At 34.9% G+C, this 17,461-nt stretch overlaps 1 protein-coding gene across 1 annotated transcript in view; it reads right to left on the bottom strand.

The window, feature by feature from the left end:
- Window positions 1-261: 261 nt before the first annotated feature.
- Window positions 262-17,461, bottom strand: part of LOC134727824 (carbonic anhydrase 1-like) — a 40,654-nt gene continuing 23,454 nt past the window's right edge. Inside the window, exon 9 of the mRNA XM_063592215.1 lies at window positions 262-611. Coding sequence (XP_063448285.1) covers window positions 387-611 — 225 coding nt within the window. The 3' untranslated portion in view covers window positions 262-386. The remainder of the gene's footprint in view (window positions 612-17,461) is intronic.

Here is a 17,461-nt window from a genome sequence, read left to right as displayed (position 1 = left end):
GTTGTTAATTTCTGTATCTTTTGGTCTCCTTTGGAGACTTGTCTCATTGGCAATCACACCACATCTTCTTTTTATATTTGTTACGATCATATTTAACTGGATTTGAAATTAAAGTTATAGTTTCACAGTTGTTGCCTGCAACCACAAGAGTCACATTACATTTTCCACATTTAACCACGATAACATTTAATTTTATAGAGAAAAAAAAACTTAATTACAAAATTTATTTTTTCTAGATTTATTTCACATTACTTTTTCAAAACATTGTAGCATCCTTTATGTCTCCCTTATATAATTTATACATCATACAATAACTATAATTATAATATGAATGCGTTGTATATACATGTAAGAACCTGGAACCCTAAAAAATAGAACTGTTACAGCTAATATCCAAATAAGCGGCCTTTCAGGCTTAAACGTCGTCTTTGTGAAGTCCTCCTCATATTTCGTCGTCTGCCATTGGTTCTGGTTTTAGATATGGGAAAACCAATGGATCTAGTTTTAGATACAGGAAAACCAATGGATCTGGTATTTATAGAGACCGGAAACCCAATAAATCTGGTTTTATAGACAGGAAACCCATTGGATCTGGCTTTAGATACAGGAAACTGAAAAAAATCAAATTATATTTTAATATAAAATAATCATGCTGCAATAATTCCTTTGCTCTGTTCATTGTTTTAATTGTGTCAACCGAGATCTAGATCACTGTTTCCTGCTGATATTTGTTTTATCATTGTGTGTCATTGACATTGTCCTTACATTTTGATATTCATACCTCTTTTTTTTTTAATCGTACGGTTTATTTCCTCCTCTTTTCACCTATGCACTGGTGGGCAAGAACTACCGACTTGTGTCTGCATCACAAAGAGAATGATATCTACTAACTGTGAGATGATAGCCCCACTGATATCAGACGTGTGTTTGCCTTACAAAGAGAAGGATATTTTTCAACTGTGAGACGTAAAACTAGTTTACTAATAAATCCTATTATATACCTGAAAGTAGGTCAGATGCTCAGGATATGACAATCTGCAGAAGTTTAAGCAGATCTTGCTCTACATTAGACACCCATCCTGTTGTTCTTGCAACTACCAATTCAGGTTTGGCACATTCGACGAACAGAGAGTGTCGTTAGATATTTAACCCACTTATGATGACACTAGTAAAATGTTTGAAGAGGTTGGTTCAATTTTATTACTTGGAAAAGTTCATTTTTATGTTGACTTGTACAACGCAGACCCAGATAGGAGAAGGGCTTATCGCTCGAATCATCTTTATTCCATGCCGCGATTTTTATTTGTGTGTTTCAAGACAGTGTCTCATTAATGAAAAAAACTGAAGGTTGTACATACCATCATGTACAGGGAGATATCTCTGTAAACTCACCTGAACGTTAGGTGGAATTTTATATAGCCTTTTTATGTTATTGTAATCTTCATAAATCATTGGCCTCTATTTTTCTCGAGCTTTCCTGATGTGAAGACTGTCGATACACCAAATGTCAAAAGGTCTTATTCTATTTTTAATCAAATTGTAATCTCTATCTTTCTATCCACATGATTTATAATTTCAAACGTTATTTACCTTGCAAAAATATAAGTAGTATTATCTAGTTCGGATGAGTAGTAAATAGTTATCAAAAGTACCAGGATTATAATTTTATACGCCAGACGCGCGTTTCGTCTACACAAGACTCATCAGTGACGCTCAGATCAAAATAGTTAAAAAGCCAAATAAATACAAAGTTGAAGAGCATTGAGGATCCAAAATTCCAAAAAGTTGTGCCAAATACGGCTAAGGTAATCTACTCCTGGGGTAAGAAAATCCTTAGTATTTCGAAAAATTCAAAGTTTAGTAACCTACGCTTCAATTTCTAGTAACATTAAGGAAATTTCATATGAAATATTAAAAAAGGTTTAAAAATGCAAAAAACAAGAATGTGTCCGTACATGTAGTACACGGATGCCCCACTCTCACTATAATTTTCCATGTTCAGTGGACCTTGAAATTGGAGTCAAAATTCTAATTTTGCATTTAAATTAGAAAGATAATATCATAGGGAACATGTATACTTATATTCAAGTAAAATGGACTACAACTTCATCAAAAACTACCTTAACCAAAAACTTTAACCTGAACTTCGCGCTATCATTTTCTATGTTCAGTGGACCGTCCAATTGGCGTCAAAACTTTAATTTGGCATTCGAATTAGAAAGATCATATCATGGGAAACATGTGTACTAAGTTTAAAGTTGATTGGACTTCAACTTCATCAAAAACTACCTTGACCAAAAACTTTAACCTGAATCCTGGCGAACGGACGCACAGACGGACGGACGAACAAACGTACAGACCAGAAAACATAATGCCCCTCTACTATCGTAGTTGGGGCATAAAAACACACAAGGAGACGTAAAATGCAGTTGAGATTTTCGAAACACATCAAAACTTCTTATGGTCATATAGCTCTTCATTTTGTTTTTGTTCCTATACGCCCATGGCTGCAAATCTTTGTCTATGCGTATGCCTGATGAAGGTAAACCGTGAAGAGTGCGTCGGACATATGCAATTCAGTATGTGTTGTTTTCTTTTTTTTCAAAGTAAAAAGTTTTAGAAATACCTAATTACTTAAAACCTCAATTGCATTATAGATCAGAGCATCGACAAACTGTTCCACAAATAAAGGCAACAGTAGTATATCGATGCTCAAAAGTCCTAAATCGATTAAAAGAAAACAAATCAGGGCTATACACTAAATAGTTATCAAAAGTACCAGGATTATAATTTTATACGCCAGACGCGCGTTTCGTCTACATAAGACTCATCAGTGACGCTCAGATAAAAATAGTTAAACAGCAAAATAAATACAAAGTTGAAGAGCATTGAGGATCCAAAATTCCAAAAAGTTGTGCCAAATACGGCTAAGGTAATCTACTCCTGGGGTAAGAAAATCCTTAGTATTTCGAAAAATTCAAAGTTTTGTAAACAGAAAATTTATAAAAATGACCATATAATTGATATTCATGTCAACACCGAAATGCTGACTACTGGGCTGGTGATACCCTCGGGGACGAAACGTCCACCAGCAGTGGCATCGACCCAGTGGTGTAAATAGTTATCAAAAGTACCAGGATTATAATTTTATTCGCCAGACGCGCGTTTCGTCTACATAAGACTCATCAGTGACGCTCAGATCAAAATAGTTAAACAGCCAAATAAATACAAAGTTGAAGAGCATTGAGGATCCAAAATTCCAAAAAGTTGTGCCAAATACGGCTAAGGTAATCTACTCCTGGGGTAAGAAAATCCTTAGTATTTCGAAAAATTCAAAGTTTTGTAAACAGAAAATTTATAAAAATGACCATATAATTGATATTCATGTCAACACCGAAATGCTGACTACTGGGCTGGTGATACCCTCGGGGACGAAACGTCCACCAGCAGTGGCATCGACCCAGTGGTGTAAATAGTTATCAAAAGTACCAGGATTGTAATTTTATACGCCAGACGCGCGTTTCGTCTACATAAGACTCATCAGTGACGCTCAGATCAAAATAGTTAAAAAGCCAAATAAATACAAAGTTGAAGAGCATTGAGGATCCAAAATTCCAAAAAGTTGTGCCAAATACGGCTAAGGTAATCTACTCCTGGGGTAAGAAAATCCTTAGTATTTCGAAAAATTCAAAGTTTTGTAAACAGAAAATTTATAAAAATGACCATATAATTGATATTCATGTCAACACCGAAATGCTGACTACTGGGCTGGTGATACCCTCGGGGACGAAACGTCCACCAGCAGTGGCATCGACCCAGTGGTGTAAATAGTTATCAAAAGTACCAGGATTATAATTTTATACGCCAGACGCGCGTTTCGTCTACATAAGACTCATCAGTGACGCTCAGATCAAAATAGTTAAAAAGCCAAATAAATACAAAGTTGAAGAGCATTGAGGATCCAAAATTCCAAAAAGTTGTGCCAAATACGGCTAAGGTAATCTACTCCTGGGGTAAGAAAATCCTTAGTATTTCGAAAAATTCAAAGTTTTGTAAACAGAAAATTTATAAAAATGACCATATAATTGATATTCATGTCAACACCGAAATGCTGACTACTGGGCTGGTGATACCCTCGGGGACGAAACGTCCACCAGCAGTGGCATCGACCCAGTGGTGTAAATAGTTATCAAAAGTACCAGGATTATAATTTTATACGCCAGACGCGCGTTTCGTCTACATAAGACTCATCAGTGACGCTCAGATCAAAATAGTTAAAAAGCCAAATAAATACAAAGTTGAAGAGCATTGAGGATCCAAAATTCCAAAAAGTTGTGCCAAATACGGCTAAGGTAATCTACTCCTGGGGTAAGAAAATCCTTAGTATTTCGAAAAATTCAAAGTTTTGTAAACAGAAAATTTATAAAAATGACCATATAATTGATATTCATGTCAACACCGAAATGCTGACTACTGGGCTGGTGATACCCTCGGGGACGAAACGTCCACCAGCAGTGGCATCGACCCAGTGGTGTAAATAGTTATCAAAAGTACCAGGATTATAATTTTATACGCCAGACGCGCGTTTCGTCTACATAAGACTCATCAGTGACGCTCAGATCAAAATAGTTAAACAGCCAAATAAATACAAAGTTGAAGAGCATTGAGGATCCAAAATTCCAAAAAGTTGTGCCAAATACGGCTAAGGTAATCTACTCCTGGGGTAAGAAAATCCTTAGTATTTCGAAAAATTCAAAGTTTTGTAAACAGAAAATTTATAAAAATGACCATATAATTGATATTCATGTCAACACCGAAATGCTGACTACTGGGCTGGTGATACCCTCGGGGACGAAACGTCCACCAGCAGTGGCATCGACCCAGTGGTGTAAATAGTTATCAAAAGTACCAGGATTGTAATTTTATACGCCAGACGCGCGTTTCGTCTACATAAGACTCATCAGTGACGCTCAGATCAAAATAGTTAAAAAGCCAAATAAATACAAAGTTGAAGAGCATTGAGGATCCAAAATTCCAAAAAGTTGTGCCAAATACGGCTAAGGTAATCTACTCCTGGGGTAAGAAAATCCTTAGTATTTCGAAAAATTCAAAGTTTTGTAAACAGAAAATTTATAAAAATGACCATATAATTGATATTCATGTCAACACCGAAATGCTGACTACTGGGCTGGTGATACCCTCGGGGACGAAACGTCCACCAGCAGTGGCATCGACCCAGTGGTGTAAATAGTTATCAAAAGTACCAGGATTATAATTTTATACGCCAGACGCGCGTTTCGTCTACATAAGACTCATCAGTGACGCTCAGATCAAAATAGTTAAAAAGCCAAATAAATACAAAGTTTAAGAGCATTGAGGATCCAAAATTCCAAAAAGTTGTGCCAAATACGGCTAAGGTAATCTACTCCTGGGGTAAGAAAATCCTTAGTATTTCGAAAAATTCAAAGTTTTGTAAACAGAAAATTTATAAAAATGACCATATAATTGATATTCATGTCAACACCGAAATGCTGACTACTGGGCTGGTGATACCCTCGGGGACGAAACGTCCACCAGCAGTGGCATCGACCCAGTGGTGTAAATAGTTATCAAAAGTACCAGGATTATAATTTTATACGCCAGACGCGCGTTTCGTCTACATAAGACTCATCAGTGACGCTCAGATCAAAATAGTTAAACAGCCAAATAAATACAAAGTTGAAGAGCATTGAGGATCCAAAATTCCAAAAAGTTGTGCCAAATACGGCTAAGGTAATCTACTCCTGGGGTAAGAAAATCCTTAGTATTTCGAAAAATTCAAAGTTTTGTAAACAGAAAATTTATAAAAATGACCATATAATTGATATTCATGTCAACACCGAAATGCTGACTACTGGGCTGGTGATACCCTCGGGGACGAAACGTCCACCAGCAGTGGCATCGACCCAGTGGTGTAAATAGTTATCAAAAGTACCAGGATTGTAATTTTATACGCCAGACGCGCGTTTCGTCTACATAAGACTCATCAGTGACGCTCAGATCAAAATAGTTAAAAAGCCAAATAAATACAAAGTTGAAGAGCATTGAGGATCCAAAATTCCAAAAAGTTGTGCCAAATACGGCTAAGGTAATCTACTCCTGGGGTAAGAAAATCCTTAGTATTTCGAAAAATTCAAAGTTTTGTAAACAGAAAATTTATAAAAATGACCATATAATTGATATTCATGTCAACACCGAAATGCTGACTACTGGGCTGGTGATACCCTCGGGGACGAAACGTCCACCAGCAGTGGCATCGACCCAGTGGTGTAAATAGTTATCAAAAGTACCAGGATTATAATTTTATACGCCAGACGCGCGTTTCGTCTACATAAGACTCATCAGTGACGCTCAGATCAAAATAGTTAAAAAGCCAAATAAATACAAAGTTGAAGAGCATTGAGGATCCAAAATTCCAAAAAGTTGTGCCAAATACGGCTAAGGTAATCTACTCCTGGGGTAAGAAAATCCTTAGTATTTCGAAAAATTCAAAGTTTTGTAAACAGAAAATTTATAAAAATGACCATATAATTGATATTCATGTCAACACCGAAATGCTGACTACTGGGCTGGTGATACCCTCGGGGACGAAACGTCCACCAGCAGTGGCATCGACCCAGTGGTGTAAATAGTTATCAAAAGTACCAGGATTATAATTTTATACGCCAGACGCGCGTTTCGTCTACATAAGACTCATCAGTGACGCTCAGATCAAAATAGTTAAAAAGCCAAATAAATACAAAGTTGAAGAGCATTGAGGATCCAAAATTCCAAAAAGTTGTGCCAAATACGGCTAAGGTAATCTACTCCTGGGGTAAGAAAATCCTTAGTATTTCGAAAAATTCAAAGTTTTGTAAACAGAAAATTTATAAAAATGACCATATAATTGATATTCATGTCAACACCGAAATGCTGACTACTGGGCTGGTGATACCCTCGGGGACGAAACGTCCACCAGCAGTGGCATCGACCCAGTGGTGTAAATAGTTATCAAAAGTACCAGGATTATAATTTTATACGCCAGACGCGCGTTTCGTCTACATAAGACTCATCAGTGACGCTCAGATCAAAATTGTTAAAAAGCCAAATAAATACAAAGTTGAAGAGCATTGCGGATCCAAAATTCCAAAAAGTTGTGCCAAATACGGCTAAGGTAATCTACTCCTTGGGTAAGAAAATCCTTAGTATTTCGAAAAATTCAAAGTTTTGTAAACTAAATTGAGGTAAACACATCAACTATGAAACGAAAATAACGAAACAACCAAAAACACTAAATTACAAGAAAAAACTAAAACGACAATGCAACACACACAGACACTTTATATACACATGGAAAAAAGTATTGCAACACCTTGTTTTTTTAAAACTTGAAAAATCAGCCTCTTATTTTGGATGAAATATAATAAAATATTTGTATAATATTATTGCAACATAGTTTATGATAACATTGGCATTTAAACGAACAAAACATGTTTGAAATAAAACTGATTTATATAACCACAATTATAATAACAAAATGAAGTGTTTTTTGTACGAAAAAAATACATTTTACAACTTTTACTGTAGTCAAACTTTACAATGTCAGACATTTCAAAATTAATTTTCAGATGATTGTTCACATCATGGGTGATTGTTATACGCCAAAGAATTAGTACGTTGTGCGCAGCCTCCATCCAAACGGATAAGCGTATCATATCGTCTTCTGATTCCTGCCATAAATCGACTTATTTGTTGCTCAGGTATCAGCAACCATTTCTGATGAAGGGCAATTGTTTATTTCATGATTTTTTTGAACTGGGGTGTCCTTTCGTACACTTTCCGCCCAATAGTGTTCCCATATATGCTCGATTTGGTTCAAATCCGGGCTACTATCGGGCCAAGGAAGATGAACCGATTTCTATTGAAACAATTGATCTTCCTGTACGATGCTAATTTTCAACTTTGGCGAGCTCTGCACTACATTGGATACATCAATTGGACATCTTAATTCATGTCCAAACATCAAGAGATTTGGAGAACATTTTGTGCTTGCATGTTGAGTGGCTCTGTATGCCATGTTAATAAATGGAATGTGATCGTCCCAATCATTTCTATGTTCATTAACAAATAAACGTAGAATTGATTGTAAAGTTTGATTGAAACGTTCAACCATTCCGTCAGACTGGGGTCTGTATGGACACGTTCGAGTTTTGTCAATTCCTAATTTGTCACAAATGGCGGCAAATAGGCCAGATTCAAATTCTCGGCCTTGATCTGTATGAATTTGGAATGGACAACCAAATCTGCAAATGAATTCTGTAACAAGTTTGTCAGCTACTGTAAGAGCTTGGTGATTTGGTATTGCATAAGATTCTGTCCATTTAGTGAAATAATCTTCCACTACCATAATGTATTCATTTCCACCCGTAGTGATGGGCAAAGGACCTATGATGTCAATTGCTATTCTGTCTAAAGGATATGTAGAAACACTGGATTTCAAAGGTGATTTCCCTTTCCCTGGTCCAGGTTTCCCTTTAGCACAAATATCACAACTATTAATCCATAACTTTATAGAATCTGACATATTTGGCCAATAAAATCTTTTCTTTATGAGATCTAAAGTTTTGTCTCTTCCAAAATGAGCTGAATATTTTGTACAATGTAACTGTTGAAAAATGAAATTTCGTATCTGATCCGGAGCTACAAATTGATAAACAAGCCCCTGATTTTCTCTTTCAAAAAATTTACATAACAGGTTATTCTGAATTGTCAAGGATTCCCATAACCCATAAAGAATTTTTGTTTCTTTTGATTTGTTTTGAATTTCGGACTTTTTGGGTTTTTCATCAGATTGTAACAAATTGTTCAATATAAAACTTATATTTTGGTCATTCTCTTGCATTTCTCTTAATTGCGAATTCGACCAATAACTGAGCCAGTTTGATGTTATGTCAAAACTAAGTTCTTCTGTATTGACATTGACCGGTCTGATAGCTAAATGGGTCGCAAGACAACCTCTGACGCTATCAGTGTCGCCGTCAGTTTCCGTGTCATTGATAACTGATTGAATACTTAAGCAGGAGGCATGGCCATCCTTGACGGTATTCAAGTCATCAATACAATCCGTAGTTTTGACATTTTCAAAATATTCTATATCTGTTTTCATTTCGGTACATTCAGGACAATTGCTTCGTTTACATTTCCGTTTTGGTGTGCGAGATAAACCATCTGCGTTTGTATGCAATGAACCCTTGCGGTGTTGAATTTCCATGTCGTAGGTGTCTATGATAGAAATCCATCTTGCGATCATACCTTCCGGGTTTTTGAAATTTTTGAGCCACTTGAGCGACGCATGATCAGTACGTAAAGTAAATTTTTGGCCATATAAATAATGTCTGAATTGGCACAAAAAAATAATGACCGCGAGCAGTTCACGCTTTGTAGTACAATACTGTTTTTGTGCTCTGTTTAAAGTCCGGCTGGAATACGCAATGACATGTTCCTCACCATTCTGGATTTGCGAAAGAACAGCCCCAACTCCTGTTTGACTAGCATCTGTATCTAGTATGTAAGCGCCATCTTCACTTGGAAATGATAATGTTGGCGCAGTTGTTAAGCATTCTTTTAAAGTCTCAAACGCGATTTTACATTTATCATCCCAAATAAATGATTTATTCTTTTGAGTTAGCTGTGTCAGAGGATGAGCGATAGTTGCAAAATCTGGTATGAACCGGCGGTAATAACCCGCAAAGCCTAAAAAACTTCGTAACTCTTTGACATTTGATGGTGTGTGCCAATTCTGAACGGATTGAATCTTTTCTGAATCGCATTTAATGCCTTCTGCAGAGACAATGTGTCCCAAAAATTTGACTTCTGTTTGAAAAAACGAGCATTTACTCGGTTTCAGTTTAAGATTTGCTTCTCTAAAACACTGAAATACGGTTTTCAAATTATCAAAAGCTGTTTCAAAGTCTTTTCCATAAATTATGACGTCATCCAAATAGCAGAGACAACGATGCCATTGTAAACCACCCAAAACCTGGTTCATGAGCCGGCTAAATGTAGCGGGAGAGTTGCATAAACCCATCGGCATTACAAGAAACTGATACAAGCCTTTATGTGTCGAAAAGGCAGTTTTGTATTTGTCTTCTTCAGCAACCTCTACCTGAAAATAACCACTGGCTAAATCAACGCATGAAAACCACTTTCCGCCGCTCAAGGTATCAAGAGTGTCATCAATACGTGGTAAAGGGTATGCGTCTTTTACAGTTCTCTCATTTAATTTCCTAAAGTCCACACAGAATCGAATAGACCCGTCCCTTTTCTTCACAAGGCACACTGGTGCTGCCCATGGACTACAACTGGGTTCAATCAAATTTTTGTCAATCATTTTTTTCAATTCTTCTTCAAGTACATCCCTCTGTTTCAAAGCTACTCTTCGTGGGGATATCTTTACAGGTTTTGAATCACCTGTATCTATATAGTGTTTTACTCTATCAGTTCGCCCAAGAGAACCATCAGGACCAACGAATATATCTTTATACTCATGGATAAGTGAAGACAGTTTTTGCTTCTCTTCATCTTTTAAGTCTGATGATACTTTATCTAACATAGATTTTAAATGCTCGGGGAATTCATTATCTTTTAAAGTATTAACTTGTTCTGATATGTTATTAGATTTTGAATCTGTTTGTGACTCAGCATTATTCTCATCAAAAACTTGTTCAATTGTCATCAAGTGTGCAATCTGTTCACCTTGTTTAAGTTTAACTGATTTTGAATTCAAATTCATGATAGCTAGGTAAATTGTATTTTCTGTATCAACTAGGCTTTTTGCCACCAAAAGACCTTTACTTTTCACCCATTCTAATGGTTCAATAATGCCAATACCATCTACAAATGAATCTCTTTTAGAAGCTTCAATAATCATTTCACTATTTGCAGGAATTGAAACTTGCCTAGCTATCTGAATTCGTGAACACTGGGAACTACTTTCTTTAAAAAGAGGAATACTCTGACCATTGATACTTAAGCATTGGCTTTTAATTTGAATATCAATTTCATTTTGTTCAAAGAAATTCATTCCTAAGATCCCAGATGACCCTTTTATATCAGCTACAATAACTTCTTGTTTAACTAATAAAGGACCTATTGCTATATTCAAAATACATTTGCCTTTAACACTTAAAACATTGCCATTTGCAGTTGTTAATATACTATCTAGGCTAATCAACTGAGAACTTAGTTTTAATTTCTCAAAAGTATCAAAAGAAATCAAAGAAACTGGTGATCCAGTATCAACAAGAAATTTAACATCAATTTCATCAATTTTGCAAAAGGCAAAAAGACAATTTTGATTCACTAAATTTATTTGGACTCTCTTAATTGGATCTGATATCAAACTTTCAATTTTGGTTTGTGGCCTTTCTAAATTTTTAACAGCTGAAGTATTGGCCTCTAAATCAGCTTTTAATCGTTTCCCTGATTGTTCAATGGACAATAGTACTGAATGTGTCCTATCTCATTACATTTATAGCAGACTCTGTCAGTCGTGCTATTTTGATTCCTATAATACCTTCCTCTGCCCCTATTATTAAACCTAGGAGGCCTATTTTGATAATATCCGTTCCTATTTTCAGATTCTGTATTAACATGTTTAAGTTGACTTAATTTTTCATCAATTAGTTTAGCAACTTGATCAAGAGTTAATAACTCTGTACTTTCCTTTTTATTATCCTTGATTGCTTGAATGGGGACTTCATTGCTAGTTAGCATTGGCTTTCTCATATTATTTTGAGGATTGATAAATGCTTCATATTCAATTGCGTATGAAATTGCAGAATCCAACGTTTTTGCACGTTGGAACTGGACATGCTTTTGTAAATCCAAGTTATTTAATCCTCTAATGAATTTATTTATAAGAACTTTTTCCATCATTTCAGAATCTTGTTTTTCATTTGGAAAAGCCAAGTAACCTAACCTTCTTAAAGCTTGACCATACTCAGAAACAGTTTCATCTTTAGAATGTCTCCTTGCTTCAAATTCGCAAACATATGCGGCTTCTCTTTCTCTAGGATTAAATCTATTATTTAAACTTTCTTTTATTTTATTATAATTTCCAAGGTCTTGTTTACTTAAAGTACTCAAAATTTTCTGAGCAGGACCTCTTAGACTCATAACAATTTGTTTAGCTCTTTCTAAATCATTCCATTCATTCCATTCTGCAACTTTTTCAAAATGAACCAAATAGTCTTGCCAGTCGATAGTTTTGCCATCAAATGATTGAGGCTCTTTTTCTCTTCTTACTTTACGTTTTTCATGTAAGGTAACAGGGTTTGGCAAATTATCAAGAAAAGATGTGTGCTTAACCCCTTCATGCCTATTTAAATCATAACTGGGGTATTTTTCAGTTGAATACCTATTTAAGGGTTGATAGTCCTCTGAAAATGTATCCTTATCAACATATCTCTTGTTTGGGAGATAATCTGATCCTTGGTTCTTATTTAATCTATCCCTATCATCATACAATTCATAGCTTGGTCTCCTACTAAAATGTGGCTCTTGGTATCTTTTTGGAGTAAATTTTCTATCTACTTTATAATCTGGATGTTTCAATATAGATTTATCCCTTATTGAATCATCATAGGTTTCAGATAAAGTAACAAATGATTTTAATGGAGTACTAAAATTTAAATCTTTTTCATGTCTATACTTAACTTCATCTTTATCTGAAAATCTATCAGAATGCTCAATTTTTGCTTTATCTTGCTGGCTTATACCGCTTGCATAATCCATTGAATATGCCATTTTACAAAATAACAGAAATGTTTAAGGGCAATTTGTATGGTCACGGCACCAAAATGTGAACGGACTGATCTAACATTCAAGTAAAAGTAACGTTTCCTGGATACCTTCTTACTTAATGCTAGCGCAGTCACGAAATAACCAAATAAACCCAGGTTCTTTACATAAACAATGAAGACCAGTTCTGCCCTGGACACCTTGTCACACTAGGGGACAAGTGTCTACAACAACCGACATAACGGACAATTCTCTGGGAGGACAAAGCTAATACTTGACCGGGAAATGATTATGACAAGTATAAGCCAGCATTCTAGGAAGGGAAGTCTTAAAGAAATAATACCTAAATTATCATATTTATTTCATACCAAAATACACAATAAATATTCTTATATTATGACAGTAAGTTGTACAACAATACAGAAGTTAAATAAAGGGGGGAAAATATCTTACTGTAAGTGGGGCTTTTAAATTGTACCATTTAAACCATTTTAGTCCCAAGTCCTAACGTTTAAACCCTAAATAGTGCCAAAACATTTAATAGACGAAGTGGTCCAGAACAGTAGTAGTAAACAGCATGGCTGTAATGAAAACTGATAATTACCTTCGAGGAAAGTATGAATTCTGGACAATGTATTAAATGTGAATTCAGTATATAATTAATAACAAAATGACTTAACAAATGGTACTTTCTTAAAATAAGATTTGCAATTTAACCAACACAATCTTACCTTTAACTATTAATAACCGGTTTAGAAAAGGAGTACAGTTATTGTGTACATAAACACAGGTGAAAGTTTTCATGTAAACAATAGTAATTATATAAAATGTAAATATGCTTAAACTTAAAAGGGAGCTAATAAATTACTCTTAATTCCAATATTGCCACATTTGGTGCCGTGACCAGGATTTCTTTATCTCGGAAGGTCTTTAACATCGTTTATTGCCTGATTGTTATGCTCAAAACGACTTATAGTGGAATGGTGATGACCAACAATACGTGCAATTGTTACAGCGACATCCCTGCTTCTCTCATGCTGATAATCTGCCATCTTGTTGCAGTTAAGAGTTGTCGGGGACCCATTACAAGGTATCAATCACATAACTTTAAAAACTTAGTTATTTTAAGTGTTGTAAACAATGAGGATAAAAACATCTGTTTTGTTGTTTACGGGTACAGTCCTGAATGTGCAGATATGAACTGATCGAGTCGACATTTATTGATTAAACTCAGGTGATATTTAAATAATGTTTAACTAATAAATGCTATTTTACCAAATTATATCACAAAAAATAAAGAGTGTTTTTTATTTCAATTTCAATTTGGTGTTGCAATACTTTTTTCCATGTGTATATATAAGATTACAACTGTTATTTTCCTGCCTTGATACATGACATTTTAAGAAAAACTGTTGGGTTTTCACGGTTTAGTTGAAACGCATTCATTTATATATATATATTTAAATCCATAAGGGTGTCTTTTACGTGAGTTATATATGGCTCTCTCTTAACACTGGTCAGCCATTTATCATCCCCTGCCGACGGACTATCATCGCTTTCTCTAGAACATAGTCGCAAATGGTGTCAAAAGAGAGCCGAAAATTCAGTCCGTGAAATCTTCTCCCTGAAGTGGGGCACGAACCAGGAACCTTTGTGTTAGTAGTCCGTATACTAACTACTACAACACGGCCCTCTTGTCCAGGTTTAGTGGGTTTTAACATGTATAAACTCGCCATATTACGTATGAGCGTGCCTGTCAAAAGTCAGGACCCTGGTATTCATGCAGCAGCTGTCGTTTGTTGCTGTGTTACATTTTTGTTTCGTTCATTTTTTTAAACACTAATTAGGCCGTTAGTTTTCTTGTTTGAATTGTTTTACATTTGTAATTTTAAACCGTTTATAGCTGACTATATGTGCTTTGCTACATGTAAGTAACTGTTATTTTCTGTGTCATTTTGGTCTCTTGGCAATTTTACCACATCTTCTTTTCATCAATCTTAATGATTTTGGTGTAGTGTTGCTGTCACATCTACGTGTATGTTCCAACTGTGTTTATACATAGACATTAACTGTTTAATATCAGCTGTATTTGAACGAGGCTAGGAAACAAGGTGTATGCGAGCTTTTAGCGAGCTACTACAGCTGTTTCGAGCCGAGTACCAATACAGCTGATATTTAAAGACACTAAACAGTTATTGTCTTTACACGGGTATCATTCGGTTTATCGAGAGAAATGATCGTGAAAGAATATCTAACGGCGGTCAAGTATTGAGAGACGATCGTGAAAGTTCTGGAAACGGATCGTTAAAGACATTTAATACACATTCTAGTTCCGAATCTTTGAAAAAAATCGCTTAATTTTCAAAACGCGGAACAAATGCGAACAAAAAAATATGTCTGTCAAAATGGTTTAACTTCCTCAACATAACTGTGAAAGAAGATAAAGAAAATATGCAGTACTTTTTGAAAAAACACAAAAGGCGCAATGCGTGTCTATGAAATTAATTACAAATTACACGCTTTTTGTACCTATGATGGTCATATTTCAGTTTATCGGGATAAATTTTAAATTTAATCTTTGATAAACTGATAGTAATGATACAGTAAAACTAATGTATGTTCTTCTCTTAAAAGCATTAATTTGTATATGAAAACCTTGAATTTGTTGAATATCCATAAAACTTGATCGTGAAAGATAAGGCAACGTATTATTTTGATCGTGAAAGATAATGCGTGACCCGACTTATCACTAGTAATCAGAAATCAGTATTAGTTTTACCATTTGATAAACTTGCAACTGGTTGAAGCCTGTAACTATTTTGATAAGGATGAACATTAAAGCTAAAAAAATTTATTCAACGCTTAACCTCGAAAGTAAAAAAAAACAAAAACTAAAACGTCTTTAAATAAGTTTGAAAGATTCAGCTCTGAGAATCGGTCAAGTGCAATTCAGGCAGACTGACACTAGTTAGCCAATACTATGGATATGCAACGTTTAAAACGTTTATCCATCAAACAAAAAATTACAACAAAACAGTATCTTTTTCGAGTAATTTGAGATTGTTCGATAACCAACATTTTGTGCAACAGTACTTTCTTAAGTTCTGTATATTACAACGCAGATGTGAATTGATTTAACTTTATACTATAGACTATAGAATACCAGAGCGCAAATGCTTTAATGTCTCGTCTGCAGCGTCTGCTTTAATTATGATAGTTAATTTTTGGGACGTCTATAATATCAAGGGTTTTACTCTAAGTGTCAAATACGCTTAATGCGCTTAATGTATTTTTTGTCCATCTGATGAATTTCGCCTTTTCAATTGATTTTTATAGTTCGTTCTTATGTTTTACTGTTATACCACTTTATCGCTATTATCTGTATTTTTCCTTTGATGTTTTTTTGTGATAATTTTCATATCACTCGTGTAGAGTGAGAATGAAAATTATCGCTAGTTTCTAAGGTCCTTAGCAACAGCGTATTAATATAATTCATGCGCTAGAGTGTTGACCAATCAGAAAAGATTAGCCAGAACTATACAAAAAACTGTTATCGGATGACTTCGCTGAAATGTCAACAATAAAAGATGATTTCTCGTTTTAATATTTTACCGCGAATTTCGCCGTTAAATAATTTATTGGAAGTTAATAAAAGTAATCAAATCATGTTATTAACAAATAAAAAAAATCCTTTTTTTTTTTTACATAAGTCTACTTCAAATCATCGTAGGTCTGTCTGCATGTACATTTCTTCATGCATGTATATTTCTTCGTCTGCTTTGAAAATACATAATATATTCAACCGTTCATTTCATTTTAATACGTAGAAACACCAAATTACAGCTTATCAACAGTGAAAATGGTTTTTGCCATATTTGAACACGCCGGATGGTCAGATGAGTCATCTTTTTTCAAATGAATGAACTACCTGAGCGACTACATATATATATCAAATGAGCCTACGCCAAATAAAATAGTACCACAAAAGAAAATGCATTATCATCGTATAAGATACTTTTTTTTACTGAAATTTAAATTAAATGATATTCGAAAATACAAATAATAGCGATAAATAGATTATTTATGTTTTTTTTAAACTCGATGCATTTTCTCATTCTCATCTCATCTCAGGGCTCCGCCCTTCGATGAGATGAGAATGAGAAAATGCATCTCGTTTAAAAAAACATAAATAATCTATAAGTATCAGGTTATGGGAGGGTTGGGATCCCGGTAACATGTCTAACCCCGCCACATTATTTATTAATGTGTCTGTCCAAAGTCAGGTGCCTGTAATTCGGTGGTTGTCGTTTGTTTATGTGTTACATATTTGTTTTTCGTTTGTTTATTTTTTATACAAATAAGGCCGTTAGTTTTCTCGTTTGAATTGTTTTACATTGTCTTATCGGGGCCTTTTATAGCTGATTATGCGGTATGGGCTTTGCTCATAGTTGAAGGCCGTACGGTTACCTATAGTTGTTAATGTCTGTGTTATTTTGGTCTTTTGTGGATAGTTGTCTCAGTGTAAATCATACCACATCTTTTTTTTTATATTGAGCACAAAAATGAATCTTCATCCATAAAATAATAATGCAAATTCGGGGTCAGATGAATCCTGTCTGACAGACATGTAACTTATAGGATC

Source organism: Mytilus trossulus, chromosome 8 (assembly GCF_036588685.1).
Source record: "Mytilus trossulus isolate FHL-02 chromosome 8, PNRI_Mtr1.1.1.hap1, whole genome shotgun sequence".
Lineage (NCBI taxonomy): Eukaryota > Metazoa > Mollusca > Bivalvia > Mytilida > Mytilidae > Mytilus > Mytilus trossulus.
This window is presented reverse-complemented; position numbering and strand designations above follow the sequence as displayed.